Source organism: Candoia aspera, chromosome 1, assembly GCF_035149785.1.
Source record: "Candoia aspera isolate rCanAsp1 chromosome 1, rCanAsp1.hap2, whole genome shotgun sequence".
NCBI lineage: Eukaryota > Metazoa > Chordata > Lepidosauria > Squamata > Boidae > Candoia > Candoia aspera.
The window spans coordinates 73,497,427-73,517,597 of record NC_086153.1 but is presented as its reverse complement, the minus strand read 5'-3'; the positions used below and the strand labels follow the sequence as shown (position 1 = coordinate 73,517,597).

Below are 20,171 nucleotides of genomic sequence, written 5' to 3'. Positions count from 1 at the left end.
TCCCTGCAAACCACCCCCGTAACACTGTATAGCACTCTTCTGCAGACAACAGGTGGCAAAATAGAGTTCCTTTCGAATCAAATTTGAATTTCTAGTAACCTGTAGTGTGGACAGCACTAAATATTATTACTAAGATATTATCTTTCTACATTTTTCATGAAAGGCTTTCTTATTGAAGAGTTAAAAAATAAATCCTTTACATTTGTGTGTCTGCTTCTTTTACTTTTTCCTCTAGCAAACTAACCTACTTGTATTTTTTAAATCAGCTTTACATGAGCATCCTCTTCATTGCTCTTCGGAAAGACTGTGTTGGGAAGCAGAGTCTTCTAGTGCCATATCTTCTTGGCTGGCTCTTCTACATTCCACCATATGGCTTATCAGAAGAGCGTGAGTAGTTCCTAGGTCCCTTTGGTGTCTGTATTCGGTAGCATCAGTTGCTTCATAGTCATCAGACAAGTGCTTTTGAAAAATAAAGACAGGGTCATTAGTGTCCTAATAGCACCCTTTAAAGTATTGCCAAAAAGGGTCAGCATCTGGAGGCCACATTCAGCCTTGTACTGGTCACCAGATGTTTCCACCTTGGTCTCTCATACCTTTCATCTTGAAAGGTTTCGGAATAATCTGTAGCATCTAATACAGTAGAAGGAACTACAATAAAACCAGAAAACCAGAAATATCCCAGGGCACCTGCAGAAACAGTTCAGGCATTTGCAAAGTAGTATTTAGTTCCCAGCCCAGGTTTGGAGTCACCAACAGAACTGATTTAATATTTATTGCAACAGGGTGATTTGTGATGTAGCCATAGCTGATAATGACTTTTGTGGAGATAGAGCATGAGAAGTGGCAGTATTGACAATAGTTCCTTAAATAACTTAAACACGAATATAATCAGTGGCTGGCTAATCCACTCTTCTCCTTGGACCCCTTCCATATGGAAATCTTTGATAAACTCAGCTGTCTGGCAGGACAGATAAATGATTTGCATCTCATTTCTCCTCCCCCAGCTGCTTTCTTCTTCTTTTGAACATACAATTTATCTCCCATTGAGTACAACAGCTGTCTAAATGTTCTCTGAGTTGAGACATGGTGGAGGACCAGGACGGCTTTGGGATCAAAACTCTTTCTCATACCACCTGACCCTTTGGATTTATTGATTCTTCCTCCTTTCCCTCTCCCAACGTAATGCTCTGATGGTAAGGAGGGCTGGAAGGTGAACAATCCATGTCCAATGGACTGCAGTGGGAGGGGAAGGATACAAAAGGTACAGAGAGGGTGAAGCTAGATCATGCACAGTTGGTAGGAGTTTCCACTGCTTTTCAGGACAGTTGACTGATTTTCTTTGCATGTTTAAATTATTAACCCTGTTTAAGGGCTGAAATTAAAAAATTGGGATGTTTATGGTCTTGACATTCTGATTTTAGGCAATCATGCTACTGAAATTCAAGAGCATGGTTGAAAGGAGCTCCAATGGCCATAGAAACCAGCTTTGATTGTTACACACAGCAAAAGCAGGAGCCATAAATTACCAATCCCTATGACAGAACAAGGCAGTAATTGGTTGATTGCCATCCAGTTGGTGTCAGGTCTTAGCAACCACATAGATTTTTTCCCAGCACAGAATAAGGCATACAGTTCATCTTTTTTGTTATATCTTACCCGTATGGTCTCCTGCACATTACGGTTTGCTGCTCTAGCAGATGGCCCAATTGCAATATTGACACTACTGGATGACTGGGTATCTGTTGTGTTTCCTCCTTCAGCTGCAGAGAGCCCAGAAATCACCAACGCACTTGAAAAACTTCTCTTGCCAAACAAGAGGCTGAGAGTAGAACTAGTGGAAGAGGCCAGACTAGACCTGAGCACAGCCCCAGCTTGTTCCTGCACCATTAGCTGGCCCAAGATAGGGATAGCAGAGGTCGGGGAGAACACAGAGGCTGCAGAATTGTGGAAGGAGAGCTGGCTGTCAGAAAGCCTCGGGGCAATTTCATGGGCCGAAGTGGATGTCTGGATGAAGGGTGGATGACTCTCTAAGATTGGACCAGAATGACTTGAGCGAGGGGGCCTTTGACTTAAAGCAGCATGCGTCTGAACAGACTGGCTCCTGTATTTTCTCCTGCCTTTAAAAAAAAGAAAGAAAAAGGAAAAAAAAATCATTTCCAGAAACTCTCTCTCTAATAAAACCCTTCAGAATGTCTTCCCGTTATTGAATTAATGCACAACAGAAAACACTATCCACAAATATTGTTTCAAGGAGAGCAGTTTAACAAGTATGCTTTACTAGAAAATCTGAAGAGCTTTAAGGATATAGAAGATTATATACTGTTGCTAATCTGGCTAATGGGTAGATGACATCATCTAACCCATAGTACTTAATTTTTTTAGCAGAGGTTGATCAGCAATTATTCCAGAAAGAGTATTTTAACTTTCTATGCCTCTGTTCTATTGCAGTAAGCATACAGTGGTTTGCATTGTCATCTCTTTTTAAGGCATACAGGGCATGGGTGAGGCAGCCTCCTTTGTAGAAGCTCCCACCTTGTGGAATACTCTCCACCAGAAGTACATGGAGCCCCATCTTACTACAATTCCACAAACAAGTTAAAGACGTTTATTTCAATGTGTCTTCAGTCCCACGTGACTGATTGCGGCCCCTATTTTGGGTTTTATCTTGGTTCTTGTTTGTTGCTGACTTCTCGTTTCTAAGACCGATTTTGATCTAGTTATTATTCCTTCTGTTTTCTTATATTATATGCAGCCTAGAGTCTTTTGGGCTTGGGGAAGGTCTAAGTACTATAAAATAAATACATAAATGGGTGATAAATAAATAAGTAATCTGGTGTGTAGCTAGTTGGACAAATCTAATATGCTTCACAGAATGGCTTTATGCTGCCTGCAGTTCCTTGTGATCTCCTCCATTCTCCCTCCTCTTCCATTCTGCCCTACCCATAGGCTTTGTATGAAATGCTGCCAAGATGTAGCTCTGATCAGCTTGTAGACCAGCTTGAAAGGGTAATGCTTCAACCCAGGTTATGATATAATAATGCAAAGTCACCATTCAGTGACTACATAAATCATTCAGTGGTTGAAGGAAACCACTGCGGTAATAGTATAATATACTCTGTCAATCATTCATACTTCTTGATGTGAGCCAAGGGCATTTTGTAAACCCTCATCTCCCTTTGTGGCTCCTGACAGGATTAGTGCCAAAAATTGTGCTATGGTGGAGAATAGGAATTTGTAGTTGGGTACTGTAAGCAGGCACAACTCAGAATCAGTAAAACCAGACATGCCTTTTAGATGTTCACGAAAGGCAAAGATTTTCAGCAAGTCCCCACTTAATTGTGGAGCTCCCTAGGTGATTTTTGGCCACTGCCTCTCTTTTAGCTCAAGCTATCTCACGGCGATGTTGCTATGGGAATAAAAATAAAGGGAATTGCAATACAATATGACTTACTGTCAAGTTGTATGAGTAACAATGTATAGTGAATGCATACATACATGTGTACATACTATGATCACTGTGTGTTTTCAATTAAAATCTACTTGGCTTACTATCTATGTATGAAATACATATGAAATAATAATTATTACTTATATGGGAACTATTTTCTATATTGCAAGTAATGCATAAATATTCTATTTCTTCTGCTTGGAACAATTAAGGGTATACTAATCATTCATTTTTGTAGTTAATCTATGTTGTAGCCCCACTACTTTCTATTTAAAAAGTAGAAAATTATTAATCCTATGACATTCCTTTGAATATACACCCTTAGATGTCATTGCAGTTTAGAAGTGGAATAGGGAATTTTTGGTTGCAGACTCACAGAACAGTGAATTTTTCAGTTTCTTGAAGTTTATTCTTTGATTATTAGTTTAATGCTAATATTGTTAAATAAAATGTAAAAATATAGCTAGGAAGTATTGTATGATGAGAATCCTGGTATGCTGTAATTAAACATCTGTTCTCACTTTAAACAGTTAAGCTGACCACTGTCCAAAAATATCCCATACGTGTCTTTAATTCAATGGTTAAAGTGTTTTATTGTAGACCACCCATATTTCCACATAAATAACTCAATTTCTGCAAACACTTAGAAACAAAAGGGTCTTTTATATCCTTTTATAAAGACATTTTGGAAGCTCAAAACCCACCCCTCATGCCTAAAATTACTCAGAGAACTTTGTTAGAACTGTAGATGGAAAGATAAAGCCAAGTAAAATTAATTATTAAATTATTTTATTTATTTATTTAAAAGATTTGTATGGCCGCCCATCTTAGAACACAACTCTGGGCAGCTCACAACAGCAATAAAACCATAAAATTACGAAGCATTAGACTCCCTTTGGGTAATCCATGATTGTTATGTTACAGTTAAGCCTGTTTTTCCAATTACCTTTGGAATAGCTTGTAAAAACAACTAGGCATACAGTACCATTAAATAATCAGTTTAGCAGCAACATTCATTGTAAGCTTAATATTACTATATATGGGTGGATTTTTTCTAAATACTTTTGTGCAAATTAATGCTAAGGACAGCACCCATGCTCACACACCAGCAGGTAGCTGCAACTCTTATGGCCACAGTTGCTGGAAAGAGTTAAGCATTTTTAAACCCATTATTTTCAAAAGAACCTGAGGTGACACCAAGGGCCATTTGAGTGCACGATTCCTTCATGAATCTGTGTCCCTGGCCATCAAAAATCTCTGCTGGTGGCAAGTGAGGGAGGGACATAGGCCTCCAGTAGAAGGCATGTTGATGTCCCACAGGTCATGACACCATCGCAAACATAAGTGATGCAACTGGCATTATTTGCAAGATGACATCATGATGCACTTGCTGTCATTGCAGATAGGACAAGGGTGTCAGGGGAATGGCTTGATATTGGTTAGGCACTGGAATACCTTTTGGGCTAAGCCTGGGGTAGCCTAACTATCATATTCAATGTTACAGTTGTGTTTAACTTGCCTTGTAAGCCATCTATAAATGTTCATTATTGGACAGCCTATCATATCCTTCTGTCAGGGAATAAATGCAACTGAGGGTAAGTACCTGGGAACTGAGCAATCTGAAGGGAAGGGTACAGCTGGGGTGTGCTGTTCCGTGTATGCTGGGAGCTGCTGCTCTGGCTTGAATTATTAGCTGGGTTACTGCTGGAAGATCCATTCCTACTGGCTCCTTCCTCACAGCTTCCTCTGCTGTGGTTTGGGTTACAGTCCTTCCGCATTCTGTTTGAAAAGAAATAGTCAGGAACACCAGAACACAGTGGACCTCTCAGTGTCAGATTCTGGGGGTGGGAAGGTATTTTTGCCTTTGCTTCCAATGTCTTGTTTTCCAGTGTGGGAACACAGTGCTGGACTAGAGAGGCTGTTCTTTGACAAATACAACAGAAAGTTTTACTCTAAGGATTGCTTTACATTTCTTTGGCAAATAATGGGAAAGGCAGATGTTCACTGATCTCCCCTTTTAGGGGGAGATGGGCGGTGACAGAAATGTGAATAATAAATAAATAAATAAATCTATTTCTGTCAGCTTTCAAATTGGGCTCACATGAAACAGGTAATATTTTGGTCAATAACAGCAAATAGCTGTGCAAGTTGTGTGTTAAATACTCCACTGGATATGGCTGAAATATTTTTATATAAAAAAGAGTGTTGAAATGCAGTGGTGATGGGATTTGCACTTTAGGCACATCTCTTGCCAGTTTTTTCCCCTATGTTTTTCTTTGACCCTTTTTCTAAGCAGCTCAGTGTTCTCTTCCACATTTTATTTTCAGAGCTATCCTCTGAGGTAGTTTAGATCAAGATATGTAACTGGCTCAAAATCAGCCAATAAACTGCATGGCTAAGTGGAAATTTGAGCCTGACCTTAGCCCAACATTCTAATCTATGGTGGGGAACCTGTGGACCTCCAGATATTGCTGAATTACAATTCCCAGTAGCTCCAGTCAACATCACCAATGGCAAGTATTAGGGTTAAGATGGTTGTTATTCAGTAATATTTGAAGGATCACAGGTCTCCAGTCTCAGCTCTAACCACTAAACCGTGCTAGAGATCATGCTATGATCTGCATTATTAATATGTGTGATGTATGAGTCCTATACTTGGACAACCCATTAATTTGTAAAATGTTATACAGCCACAGAAAATTCACAATATAATCAGAGTAGTAGCTCAGGGAATAAAGATGCTTAATCCCTGCAATTTTTTTCCTGAAATGCATCCCTCCTCATTCAAAATTGTTACTGCTTTCATTGGAAATAGTCAGTCTTTAAGATTATAGGAAAAGTTGGGAGGTCCATTTTGGTTCTCAGCTTGTACAATATGAGTCATTCAGGATCTCTTTTATTTCTATTTCTGAATACTTGCAAAATGCTTCAACTCATCCAGATAATGCAATTCTGAAAAATCAGATGCTGAAAAAATCTTAAGTGACAAATGCTGAAAAATCTTAAGTGACAAATCTGCCTAGCAATTCCACTTGTCATTATTAACTCCATGACCCAGTTCCATAGTAAATTGGGAAATTCATTGCAAGCAGAATAGATTCTACAAATTCTGCAGTTTAGGTCATTTGATCAAATGTATTACATTGTTATTTATCAAAGGCAAATTTTGTTCAGCATCAACAGATTGGTGACAGATTATTCTGCATCATTGTTCATGCTCAGTCTATCTAAATTATAAAATACTTCAACATTGCTGAAAGGACTGGAATAGCTGGTATTTGGAAAAAGATGGAGACACAGAAGGTGAAAAAAAAATCTGTCTGGAGATACATACAGTTCGGCAACAAACTCCCAGAACTCCCCAGCCAGCATAGTCTGTAGGTAAAGTTCAGACGTCTTAAAATTGCTAAGGTTGAGAAATGCTGGTCTAACCCTTCCAGCTACATAAGAAGGGAAAGGGGAGGCAAATCAGTGCTTTGGCTGCTGATTTAAGTGGACAGTAACCCTATTTTGGACAATGGAGACAGAAGGCAGCTCGTATCACTTTATGATCCTCTTAGAGAATCCATCTTGTATTTTGAGAGCCCTAAGATGTCCTTTAAAACATCAGCTGAGATACAGCGGGAGGCCTCTGGTCATGAGGCCCCTGGTGCTTACCTAAGCCACTTGGTTCTGAACCATCTTTTGATGCTGTCGAGACTTATTGGTCCACCCCAAACATATTTCAGCTGCCTGTGAGTCCCTATATAGGATGTGGTCAAAGGTGAAACATACATGGGGTATCCCAGAGGCTGGTCGCATGAGGAGTTAATCAGGTTCCTCAACACCTGTTTATTGTTTTGGATGCTGCCTCGCTCTGGGTTACGATTGCGTAAAAAAATCAGTTCCTGTTGCTGTGCAGCCCAGAGCCCTCTGACACACTCCTTGTTAACCTAAAAGCAAACAAAAGTACAAACCATGTGGAAACATTTTGGAGAGAAAATGGATGGGGGTTGCGATCCTCCTGCTGTTTGCACTGTAGAGTTGCTTACCTCAAGGCCACATGGCAGTTCGGAAGTGCTGGGCCTGCTGTAATTTCCCCCACCCTTCCTTGGGAAGATTTTGGGGCGGGGGTTTCATTTTCTGTCATGAGAAATGCAGCTATTTAGATGTATATTAAGTACAGGAGATGATTTATGAAGGTACCGACTTTTTCTTTCCATGTTTATAAAAGGGCCGATGTAAGTGGGCCAGGCTGGAGTGGGGGAAGCATATATTCTTCAGTGGGCAGAAATTTATGGCATGGCAACAACTCAGCTGTATGACAACACTCTAGCTTTGTTGGAAGTACAAGTTTATTTTTTCATCATGACTTGACTCCTGATCAGTCTTGAAAAAAGGAGAAGGAGCCAAAAGAACCCAGGAACTCCACTGGACCAATACTGTTATCTAGAACTAAGGCTAAGTTGAGCATAGGTTAGCTAGCTGGTAGCCAGAACAACTGTTGTGCATCTGAGAACTGTAGACATTCTAACAAGTCATGGTGAAGCCTGAACATATAAATTGCTGCTTTATATTCACACATGCATACACACTCCTTGACCATTGTTACATGATTATCATTATATGAGAAATATATACATAAATATGAGAAGTATAAATCATTGTATGGTTTAGTTACTCTGTGGGACTGATTGGCTTTTTGGAGGTGATGGTGAAAACAAGAGTTCCCCGTGTATGTTCTCTTCTGGGCACTGGTGCCATTAAGTTAGGTTAGAATTTACTGGTCTAAGCGGGGTGGAAGGCTACTGTCAACAGCCATTCAAATTATGTTCTTTGAAATAAAATAATAATAAAATCAGCATCTCTAACTATGATCCTGCCCACCCTCTGATTAAAAAATGCTTTTGAAAATAAGAAAGCAAAAACAATGAGCAGGGTCAGCTCAGGGGGTTCCAACATGCCTGTTAGTCCAAATATTGATTCTGGAGATGGAAACTGCTGTTCCCATCATGTTGCCACCCTGCAGAGCAGTTAAATGCCCTTCAGATCCCAGATCTAACCTTTGCTATACCACTGTGTCAAAAGCTTTATCTAGCTAGAATGGAAACACAATTCTAAATACAGCAGTTGTGAATGTAAAAAAAAAAATCAAACAATGAAAATGAAGCAGAGGGGTGGTACCTTGATAACTTTGAAGCTTAAGTAGCTTTTGTGGAGCATAATAACTTTATATTCATCTGTTCCTTCTTCCACCACATGCCGAAAAGTAAGGAGCTCTTCTTTGTTTGAGAGGATGGCACTCCGCCAAGCAGGATCCCCTTCGTGACAAATCACAACTTTCTCTTCAAAAGACTGAATTGCATCATAAAGAATAGCAGGATCTTCATACTCATCTGGACAGGTGAACTGGTCCTGGTATTAAAGGAAAGGCATGGCTATGATCAGAAACATTTATGAAGAGACGAAAGCTTTTAGGTTTAGGGGCTTCACTGAGACTGCGGGCCACACTGCATTTGTGCAGAGACCACCTAGAGCAAAAAGCCATGATGAAGGCATGTAGCAGTTTTGGCTTACCACACTAGAACATCCCACCATCAGCACATCAGTTGGTTTTGATTATTTCTGCTAGCTCCAGCCTGTGCTGGTGATACCAGACATCCCCAAAGAGTAAGATGAGAAACTACAGGATCACTGAATTGTCTGAAATTGTCTGGCTTTAAGAATGCACTTTTATTCATTAACTACACAGAGCTGATATGTCTATTCAATGGTTGAATAAATGAGGGTTGAGTTTTTCTGTATGTAAAATGATGAAGTCATTAAAATACATCCAGACCTAAGTTCCTAATAATTAATGGTTTGAGTTTTATACACGCATTTCTTGGAAGAAATTCATAGCAACTCATTTACTTCTTGTACATAATATAAGTTTTATTATGCTGACAATGTAGTAGGGATAACAAGGACAACTAGAATTCTTACATGTTGGCCAATTAAATTCAGATGATCTGAATTTAACTGGCCAACATGTAAGAATTCTAGCTGTTCTTGTTATCCCTACTACATTGTCAGCATAGTAAAACTTATATTATGTACAAGAAGTACTTGCTGCAGAAAAGGGGAAAACTCACTTGATGTAGCTTCAACGACATTCTAATTGCAGGAGCAACAACTTGGTGCAAGAGGTCCATATCTGCAAACACCCATTCATCTCTTGATGTAATTCGAAAATCTCCTTTGAACAAGGCATGAAGGCCATGGAGGAAGGAGTCTAAACTGTAAACAATCATATTAATTACTCACAGATTCAATTCCCATTACAGCTGTTGAAAATAAGATCTCTTTCATAGTAGTTGTGTTGGAATTCTCTGAGCCTGAGAAAGAAAATGGATGTTTCCAAAATATTGCAGAACAAGAACAGATGGACATTTTTGTGGAATCAAATAAGCCATTAGCATCTTACCCATTAAACCAACACTCAGAAAGAGGATCAAAGGCAATAGGGAGGCACTGCTTTAACACACTTGCTGATAAATGAGTGCCAAGTACACGTATCCAATTTCCAAGATTCTGTAACCTAACCTCCTTTTTTATTTTGCAATCATCCTGCCTACTCAGACTCTGTGAGAATGTTGTTTTCTTGGTTCTGTTATAAAGGGCTTAATATAGTTGCAACTGAAGACTTAGTGTCTGCATTAGATTGTGAGCTTTTTGAAATATTGTGGATGAAATGGCTACACAAAAGAGTGAAAGAAGCAAAATAATAATAAAAAAGACATTTCCCCCATTTTAAGGGTCTCTTTCTCAAAGGAACATAAATGGCTTTTTGAAATTTTTTACCCAAGATGATTTCTCAGAAATTGACAAGGAAATAGGAGAAATTCTCCAACATGTTTCGAAGATGGGACAGTGCTTTAGTGGTAAATGGAAGAACTTCTCTTATAATGTCTTCTCTTGGGATTTAATTAAAGCCTGGGAGTCTGCACAGCACTAAAGATTAGTAAAATAGAAGTCAAATATTCAGATACCTCTGGATCACTTCATAACTAAACAAGTGAAGAACACCACACTCTATCCATAAGAATTTCTCCAAAATTATCTTCTCCTTTCAAGGAATGTCTCAAGTCTCTTTCATTAAATCAAGAGAATTGGTAGAAAAAATGCAGAATAATTTATTTGCCTGGCACTACAACATTATATTGCTTTTCCATTGGGGAAGGGCAGGTTGTCCTGGTTCAGTCCTTCTGCAGAAATATGTTCTGCTGAGACACACTAAAATAGGCATCTGCCATCTCTGCCTTCACCCCCAGGATGTTGATGAGGAACTTGGAAAAACGTCAGGAGGAAGCAGCTCATCTGCTTGGGATGTGCAAGAGCAGATTTGCCATGATCCTGCCCATAATCATTCAACTGAAGGGTGCTTGTTTCTTTGAACATCCCCAGGCAGATGCTTCCAACCTTCCTAGATTAGTAGGCCTGGCTACAGCTGTCATCTGGGTTTTTAAGTGCAAGTGTTTCTCCAGGAATATACAAAATTATAAACAAGGGTCAGATTTGTTGCAGTGAATGTAGGAAAGTGAAAACATGCAATTAAATGAAAGATACTGGCTGTCAGGACCTAATGAGATATTAGGAACTAATGTCAACACTCTATGCATATCCCTAGAATTAGGAACAAAGAAGGATGTCCTATAACAAGTGAAACATTTTAAAACATCTATCCCAGTATTGTTTGAGTTCGTATCTTCTAATAAACTGGATTAAATCTCTCTGGCCAGTGTCACTGTGAGTTGGGTGGCCTTACTAATCGAAGAATGAATGAATAATAACATTACCTGGTTGGGGCATACAGAAGGAAGCATAGCTACAAAAATGTTTTCCTATAACAAATCTCTCTTCCGAAGATGTAATGCTATGCTCTCTGAGTTGCACTGAACAAGTTCAACAGAACTTAATTCAGATGTTCTACTAATTGTTGGATACACTGCATAATTTGAAAGATAATGTTTGCCATCTACTGACATTTACAGTGACAGGTAAATCAAATGTTATTTACATACATTCCATAAGAATATTTGCCAGCATGTCTTGCCTTTAAATTCTTTTCCTAAACTGATTAGACATAATTCATGTGTAAATGAATGCAAATTACTAGCTCACATATATAATGTAAACTTCACTTCTGATGTAGCATATAGCTTAGTATTCCTCCCTAAACATTCATTTTGCCCTATAATGGTAATGGTTTCCTAATGACTTTGTCAACATTAATATCTTACTTAGTAGAAAGTGATGTGTAATAGCAATACTTTGCCCACTTACTCCCCAAATAATGTTAATGAGACTGATGTATGTAACTATGATTTTCCATTAAAAACTATACATTATGAACCATTTCCTTTCAAAACAAAGCAAGTGAGTGATGGTCTATAGTGAACAGCACAACAGGGAAAAGGCAGCAATTTTGCATATATTTACTAGGCAGTAAGTCTCACTAAACAGAATGAAATATTTTTTCAAGTCTTCTAGCATTAGAAGAATAAACAGGTTCTGACCAAATTAATGCTATAATAGCTATTTATAAATGGTTATTAGAATACTCTAAAATAGATGTTCAAGAGGACACGGAGACATGAAATTTGATTGTCTGGTACATTAGCATCACGAAATGGCTACTTCAGCATCTGAGTGGTATATTTGTAATGATTTAAAATTATGATTAATTAAACAAAAAAAATTGTGATCGTTTTAAGAAGCAACTGGAGCATCTAGCTAACTGTTAGAGATGTGGTGCTCAAAAAGAGACATTGGTTCATATAATGTGCTCATATGCTATGGTAGCTCTCATTGGTACTGGTAACACATATTTCACAGATATAAATGTGGACTATAATCCACACAGGTTATGCACTAATACAGTTGTTAGTTGTCACAAGAATAATTTTAATATCAGAAGAGTCTTGGCTGTATTCACATATTTTCAGTTATATCAGTTCACCTAGAGACTTGGCTTCCATTCAGAAAGGTTCTTGTATCTACTGTATATTAAATGGTAAGGGTAAATTCAAGAGAATAAGTAGTGTAGCATTCAGTTATGTACCTCTGTGTTACAAATACAGAGTTATTCAGTACTGTACATATTCATCTGAAAAAGTTGCCAAGTTGCTGACTTCAAAATTAATTTCACATTTTCTTTTTGTACTTCTTTCTTTACATAAATGGAAAAACAAATCATTTGGATGAATGAACACATTTCTGAGCCATTAGCAAACTATTACTGTCATAAGTATTGTCACACGATAAAAACAAATTACCTGATGGCCATATTGTGTGATGCTGTTCCCAGTGCTCTTCTACCAAGAATGCACAATGCAAAGGAAAGAGTTACTAAAGGAGAATCTTCATCACACTCTAACGGCTGCAAAATACATAATATTTTTATTTAGTGCTATAAGAAAAGCTCACTAACATTGCATCAGTCCATTGCTATATAGTGTTGTCAGCCCTCCGAGGTAGGACAGACCAGAAAACAGTTTCTACAGGTTTGCCTGGAACTCTGCTTTATTGAGATAGGCTGTAGTAACAGAATCCTGAAAGTCTGTCTGTGTTTTCCCTTCCCTCCTTCTTATACCCCAGTAAATGAAGGTGGATCCAGTCTGGGCTGCTTTCTCAAGCTTTCTCTGTTTCCTGGACTTAAGACATGCTTTTGTTTCTCTAACCATTTCTGCATAGTTACTCCAAGGTCCTTGCTGTGGCTTTCTACTGGTGTAAAACTGCCTAGAAATTGTGCCATTGTTATTTCTGAGAAAATCCTTTGATTCCACAACTTAACATCATGTTTAATGATTAGTCAACCCACTTGGCTAAAGCCAAAGTCGGCATATTTTATTAATTCTAAAAATATTTTTTTATAAAAGGCTACACAGATTTGACCACCAGCAGCTTCTTAGCTTCTCTTTGTCCAATCCTGTTATTGGCACATTATTTTCGTTCCTTTGTTGAAATCATATGTGAGGACAAGCTCAATAACTAACAAATCAAATATGTAACCCCAAGGTGGGCAACAGGTGTCCTCCAAATGTTGGGAATTCAACACTCATTAGCACTATTAATCACAAGGCACTCCTAGGAGTTTTAGTCAAAAACATCTGGAGGACACCAGGTTGCCTACTTTGAACACAGTGTAATTGTCCATGCCATGCTTTTTCCTATTTTCCCCAGTTTGTTCTCTTTTTCTCCTTAGTTTTCAATGAGCTTTTAAGAGCTCTTACGGCCTTTTCCAACTTGGAGCTCTCCAGACCTACAGATTCTGTAACCGTCAGCCAGTCTCTCTTTTGTCTGTGCTGGCTGGGGATTATGGGAAATGTCATCCAGTAACATTTTGGAAGCATCAGGTTTGATAAGGCTGGTTGATCTGTTGGGAAATATTTAGCATAATAGGAAATTTATGATAGTGATTTGCTATTAAATGTGAAAAGCATCCTTAAAAAAAAAATAAAGGAACACTATTTTGTAAATTAGTTAGTAAGAACTACTGAAACTACCCACAAGAGGTTATATAAATTTGATAAATAAATAAATATTCACCTCCACTCTTTTTCCAGCGCAGAACTGAATCCAATCTAAGTAAACACTACAGAAACTTGCTCTGGTGATTCCTTGAAGACAGGGGACATAATCATCATCAATGTTAATGCTGAACATTGCAAGGTCACGCTCAATATAATGCCATTTGGAGAATGGCTGTAGTGTCTTCTGGAATGATTCGTCTCTTAGCCAGGATAGGATTTTGGGGGAACTTGCAGTAAAATATATAATGCTCTGTAGATGAAAACAGAAATGTGGTTTGCTTTAGTAACACATTGAACTAGGAGATAGTTAATTATTGCAAACATTAGAGAAATGCCTCTATAGGAGAATAAAGTAAACCCTGTCCCAGATTGTACCACTGCTGTATACTTTCTTCCACCTTGCATACTCCCGGAACTTTAAAGGAATACATGCTATGTTTGAAGGGAACAGGATTGTCCTGATTACCAGGAAACACACTGAGACAATGACTTGGTCTCTAATATTTATTAGTAGTACTTAACAGTAATCCTAACAAACTGAGGAAGCGTGGGGAAAACCCAGACATATAACCCCCAAGGGTTAAGGCGGTTCCGATCTGTGTCTCTTGGAATGGCTACCTAATTCCTCAGTGCTACGCATGCGCTTGACAGTCTGGGTGGGAGCCCCCTGCTCGCCATCCTTACTCATGACAAGGATGGATGCCAGTGAGGCGAATGTTTCAGTGGTGCATAATACAAGAAAGGAAACCACAAGAAAGGCAACATTAGGACATTGGGAAGGATTAAGGAAACAAGAGTTATTATGCCTGTTTAAGATTTATGCATGTCATCCTTCCAGTGTTATATCGAAATTTGCATTCAAATACGGGGAAAGGGACCTACTCAGTGCAAAAGGCAGACTTTTAATTTTTCAGCTTTTAGAAAGTGATAAGCATACTATGCCTTTTATGAAGAGTTATGCTGACACAACAGAATTGGGGGGGGGAACCACCCCTTTTAAAGCAGCAGTCTTTTGTGCACTCTCTCTCTTGAAAAAGGAATAAACTGACAAGCAAATGTGGAGGCCCTCAGAGTTTAAATAATCTCCAGTAGCCATGCAGTAAATTATTTCAAATATATGCAGAAAGGCTACAGGAACTGACCCACTTTATTAAGAAGACAGCAAAATTCTTTTAAAGTTGATAAACAGCCCCTCACCCAAACCTGGTTGTCAACCAGATGGCAAGTAAAAAAAAAAAGAATGTTTAAAAAATGAAGGCTGAGATATCAGCCTGCTGTAAATGTAAATATATAGGTGTTGCATTCTGTTCCTGACACAGTGTGTACAGTATTTTCTTTTATTGTGGATTTGTATTGTCATTTTTTTAAAAAATCCCATTAGCTGCTCAGAGTTGCTTTGTGAGTGGGAGGCCATTCCACATAAACAAAATAAAAATAAAAATAAAAAACAGATCTCTTTCCCACAGGTGACAGTGCCATATTACCTTTATGTAATATCTAATGAGTATCCTTCGCAGATCAAACACTTGGAGCATGGTGGCTGCACTGTTGTCAATGATATTATACCCTTCTAGAATGTACTGAGTCCGTGTTATTTCCCAGGTCAGCCATCGAAGGTTGAAAGCTGCATTGCATGAGAGCAAGTGAGGGAAGTGGCCTGGCTTACAACAGCAGCAATTTTCATTGTCCTCATCCCCCTCTGTTATAGCCTCCACTTCTCTTTGCTGGCAGTATGTCCCTTGGAAATGAAACACAGGATAAACACAGTGGCAGTAACTGCAGAGACCAATGAAAATAAGCTCTCCATAGAAAATGGCTGGTCCTCCTTCAAGGAGTTAATAAATAGCAATTAAACCAAAGAAAGGGAAAGTTATGGCAATAAATAAAATGGGCTGATTACTCTGTGCTGAAGAGAAACTGCTAAGGAACAGACTGTTTATTTCACCTTACTAAGTAAAGCATGTCAAACTTTACCCTATGGCCCAGAATTAAATAAAGTACAATAACATCCAAATACTTTGCCTTAAATGTAGAAAGATGGGTATGCAATTCAGAAGTGCATGCCAAGTGTTAGCCTTCTAAATGTCTTAGACATAAACTCAGAGTACTTTTTCTGGTTTTATATCCTGGCTATGCCTGTTCACCAACCAGGCCATAACAATTTGAGAGAGCTTTGAAAAGAAGGTTTTGCAAGTTAGCTCTGATAAAATTCAGTCTTTTCAAACCAACTTGGATCTAAGTAATCTGAGAAAGTGGGTGGATGAGTGAACAATCCTACAACCGAATTTCATAAACCCCAAATCCAAAACAGTCGGTCCTCTGGTATTTCTCCTATCATCCATTTATAAAAGTGCAGGTGTTGGCTTGAACAACAAATCTGATTACCAGTGCTGACTAAATTTCAACCTGCTATCTTCAATCCATGCAAACAGCAGGAAACTTTTGTGTAACACAGTTATACTGTACAGTATTCATATATCATTTGAACATCAAAGTTCCTAATAATGAGAAGGAGGCAACATCACTTCATGACTTAAAATAGAAATTATTCTGGTTAATTTATTATTTTTAAAAATCGTAAGCACACACACACGCGCTTATAATTTTTATATTAAGGCATGGAATATGTATAAACAAGGCAGACATAGGCAATATAAACCCAATCTGAAAAATATATTGAAAGAAAAAAAATAAAAGTATACATTGTATTTGAATGAATATGACCAAAGAGGGAAAAACGTATTAAATCAACATAGATATATGGATAGGTTTTACTCTGTACACTGAGGTGATAACATATTTTATGATCACATTGATGTACCCTGCATCCTTTTTTTCTTATTTGTTCTTGTTTATTGATCAATAGTATCACTAGAAGCCTCCTAATTTTTGTATGATAACAAACATTGGCTAATTGACCCCTTTATATACTTGAAGGCATATTCTTCAGTAGGGTCTCTTCTCCCTGACCACTTCCACAAAGATGAGTATACCCCATTTCTGAGTAAAAATGGAAATCCAAATATTCATAACTTTCAGCTTTGCAAATGTAAATGTTCAATTCAGTTCGCACATCACAAAAGGTCAATCAGATATATTTTTTTTGTTAGGTATTTCATCTTGTGAGCATTTAGATTCTGTTATTTCATAAGTGTGTCATTTTATGTCTCTTGTTACAGAGGTAAGAAAAGTCAAGCTCTAATAACCCTGGAAGTACATTCACATATAACAAATCCAATTTCCCAGATTATCTAGGAGGAAAGAGAAAAGCTAAGTACAATATGTAGAACCAGGAAACAAATAGCTATTAATGATGAAGGCTAAAGCTTTATACACTGTTCCCTGGGAATACAGTAAATACTATTGAGTTTAGTAGGACTCACTTCTAAAAAAAATGTAGGAAGGCCAGGAGTGCAAGTTTATTACATATTACATAGTATCTAATGGACCACCAGGTTACCATTACGTTTAACACTAGTGGAATCAGATAGTAATCCCCTGTTTTGCAATGAACCAGATCTAATATGTGACAAGAAAACTATTTCAGCCCTGGAAAGAATGGCCCCAGCTGTCTCTTTCTGGCAGCATTTATCACACAAACTCCTTGTGTCAAAGAATCTGAAATGATTTAGCAACTACCCAGACAATTTCATGCTGATTTTCAGATCCTCGAAAAGCATGCAATGAATGAATTTTCTGCTCTTTCTTGACCACTGCTCTTTAAGCTATGGCGAGTACTTACCTCGAAATTCTAGCCCCCTGAGCTGGAATGTGACAAGACCATTTCCAATTTCTATCAAGTGAACAAAAGCGTTTAAATAATCAGAGGCCAAAATAAAACAGTCCCCGGAACTGTAGTTTCCCCAGCGTCCAAGAATCAAATCTCCACAGAGGGTCTCCTGCAGAGATCTCGTTAGATGCTCATAAAAGATGGAGTTAAGGTTATCATCGTTTCCTAAAATCAAAGGAACACAGAGTGTAAAGGGGATGAAAAACCATCAGGCATGAATCTTTTGAGAAGAATCCTGGTTTCTGACTGCTTGATTAACTTCAAGTTCCTTTTTGGAGACTAAGATGGGAATTTGGGGAGCACATATCGTGTCAAAAATTAGTAGTTTACCTAGTCCATTTTTACCACGTGTATCAGGGACTGCTTGTACTAAGGTATTTCTTAGATCCCAAAGTAGGCTAGCCGAAGTCTGAAGGCACTGGAGCATTTGCTGCAACCAACAGGTCTGCCTTATAAACAGCTCAGATCATCTACCCAGCGGTTTATACACTTCGTTCTGTTTGGAGAAAGAGCTGAACACAAGTGCCACTAATAAATATTACGATTCCTTTTCAGGATTTAGCTTGTTCCATTCCTGAATATTCTGATTCCAACAAACCGAAGGCTTCACTAAATCAAGAAGGGCTGCATTTACAATGCTGCTGTATGTACAATAAGGGTTTGAGTATGCAGAGCACTGCCTTACAGGAAAATATACAGGGCAGTCAACCTTGCCTGCAAATGTACTTATTTGTTCCTACCCCTTCCGCAATGTAAATGAAGTGAAAATAAATGGATAAAACTGGAGTCCTGAATCTTACCTATTAGGCTTCATTACACAATTGTAGCTTCCAGATTCTGTCTTTAATTGCCTCATTTAAGCCTGACAGCTAAGAATACTTGACCATGATTTAATTCTGTGAAAAGTTAATAAATATACATAGTACAGCTCATGCAACTACACTGTGGACTTAAGCAACTGGGCAAAAAATGCTTCTGTTATGAGACAATGCATTAAGCCTTTAGTTTCTTTCCTTCCAGATAAGCAGCCAAGGGCATCCCTGCATTAATAAGCTAATTAAAACCTGAGAAAAACAACCGTTCTGGAATTCAAATGGGGATTGTGTAACAGTTTCACTGGGACTGAATGAAAATCACAGAATAATGTGCTATACTTCTGAGTTTCTTACACTTGAAATTAAAAAGAAAAAAAAAACTGGAGTGGAAAGGAAAAGGGAAAAGCAGCTACTGTTAAATGGTAACATAAAATGCAATAATGTAGAGAAAGCTAAGAGCATTTGGTAAAAGTATTTGGTGTTGGTATGATTGCTGGTGAATCTTTATAAAGTTGCTGCTCTCATCTAGAGGTTTGTAATGGGTCAAAAGAAATAATTGAACCTGACAAGCACTTGTTATGTAATGTATTCTGGCCTGCTTTTTGACATGCTGGTTTACATGCAGTCAAGGCTTGGTTCCTTCAGAATATGCCACTATCCAAACAAATGGAACATGCAAATGGTCAACATGCCATTTGCTTTTATTATTAATTCAGCTGGACAAAAGACTTAGAGCAGAAAAATGTTAGAGGTATGTAGGCACCAGGTGCAAAGGGGATGGGTAAAACTGGCTGTCAGGTAATTTTATTCTTTAGTATAAATCCTGGGTTACACCATTTTATACAGGTTGTTTCCTGGCTGAATAGAAAGTTTTGAACCCCGATTTCCCTGACCCAAGGCTAGTTCCATCCTATGTCCTTAGAACGATCTGCCCTTTGGGAATCTGAAGTCTAATTTGCAAGCCTCATAAGTGGGCAGAGTGTCTGCTGCACTCAAATTAAAACAAGAACCTAAATATAATTAATGAAATGAAACCAAATGATCCCATGTGCCAAAATGGTGTCCCACAGTCAACTTACAGTGCCCATGAGTTTGAATCTCCTTGCCTAATTAACTTGGTCCAGCTTGCATATTGCTTTTAATTTCTCATATGCATCACTGTTCACCAAAAGAGGCAGTTTAAAACTATCCACAGTCCTTGGATTCTTGGAAATGTAGATAGAGAAAAAATGCAGCCCACCTTTCTTTTTGTCAATTTGGAGAAGAGTCCAAACTGAATCAAAATGGACAGATCAGTATCTGTATTAGTTATATCTGTATGACTGCCTTTAATCTAGTATCAGTATAGTATATACAGTATATTCAATTGCCAGAGTGCTGTTTCAGCAAAGATGATTTATTTATTCATTTATTTTACTGGGTTTATAGGCCACTCCAGTCAGCCAACTCTGAGGGGGGTGCAACTTTCCAAATACATAAATTTGGCTTCAAAACAAACAAGAAATCAATTTTTTTAGTATGTTGTAATCCTATACAAAACAAAGAAGCAATCCAAGCACCTTTCA

General features: G+C 38.2%; 1 protein-coding gene across 1 annotated transcript in view; it reads right to left on the bottom strand.

The window, feature by feature from the left end:
• Positions 1-211: 211 nt before the first annotated feature.
• Positions 212-20,171, bottom strand: part of PCNX2 (pecanex 2) — a 102,426-nt gene continuing 82,466 nt past the window's right edge. The window contains exons 25-34 of the mRNA XM_063306774.1: positions 17,744-17,956; positions 15,486-15,739; positions 14,018-14,251; positions 12,745-12,848; positions 9,562-9,706; positions 8,612-8,842; positions 7,106-7,380; positions 5,052-5,227; positions 1,657-2,117; positions 212-459 (exon numbers count right to left, since the gene is read on the bottom strand). Coding sequence (XP_063162844.1) covers positions 286-459; positions 1,657-2,117; positions 5,052-5,227; positions 7,106-7,380; positions 8,612-8,842; positions 9,562-9,706; positions 12,745-12,848; positions 14,018-14,251; positions 15,486-15,739; positions 17,744-17,956 — 2,267 coding nt within the window. The 3' untranslated portion in view covers positions 212-285. The remainder of the gene's footprint in view (positions 460-1,656; positions 2,118-5,051; positions 5,228-7,105; positions 7,381-8,611; positions 8,843-9,561; positions 9,707-12,744; positions 12,849-14,017; positions 14,252-15,485; positions 15,740-17,743; positions 17,957-20,171) is intronic.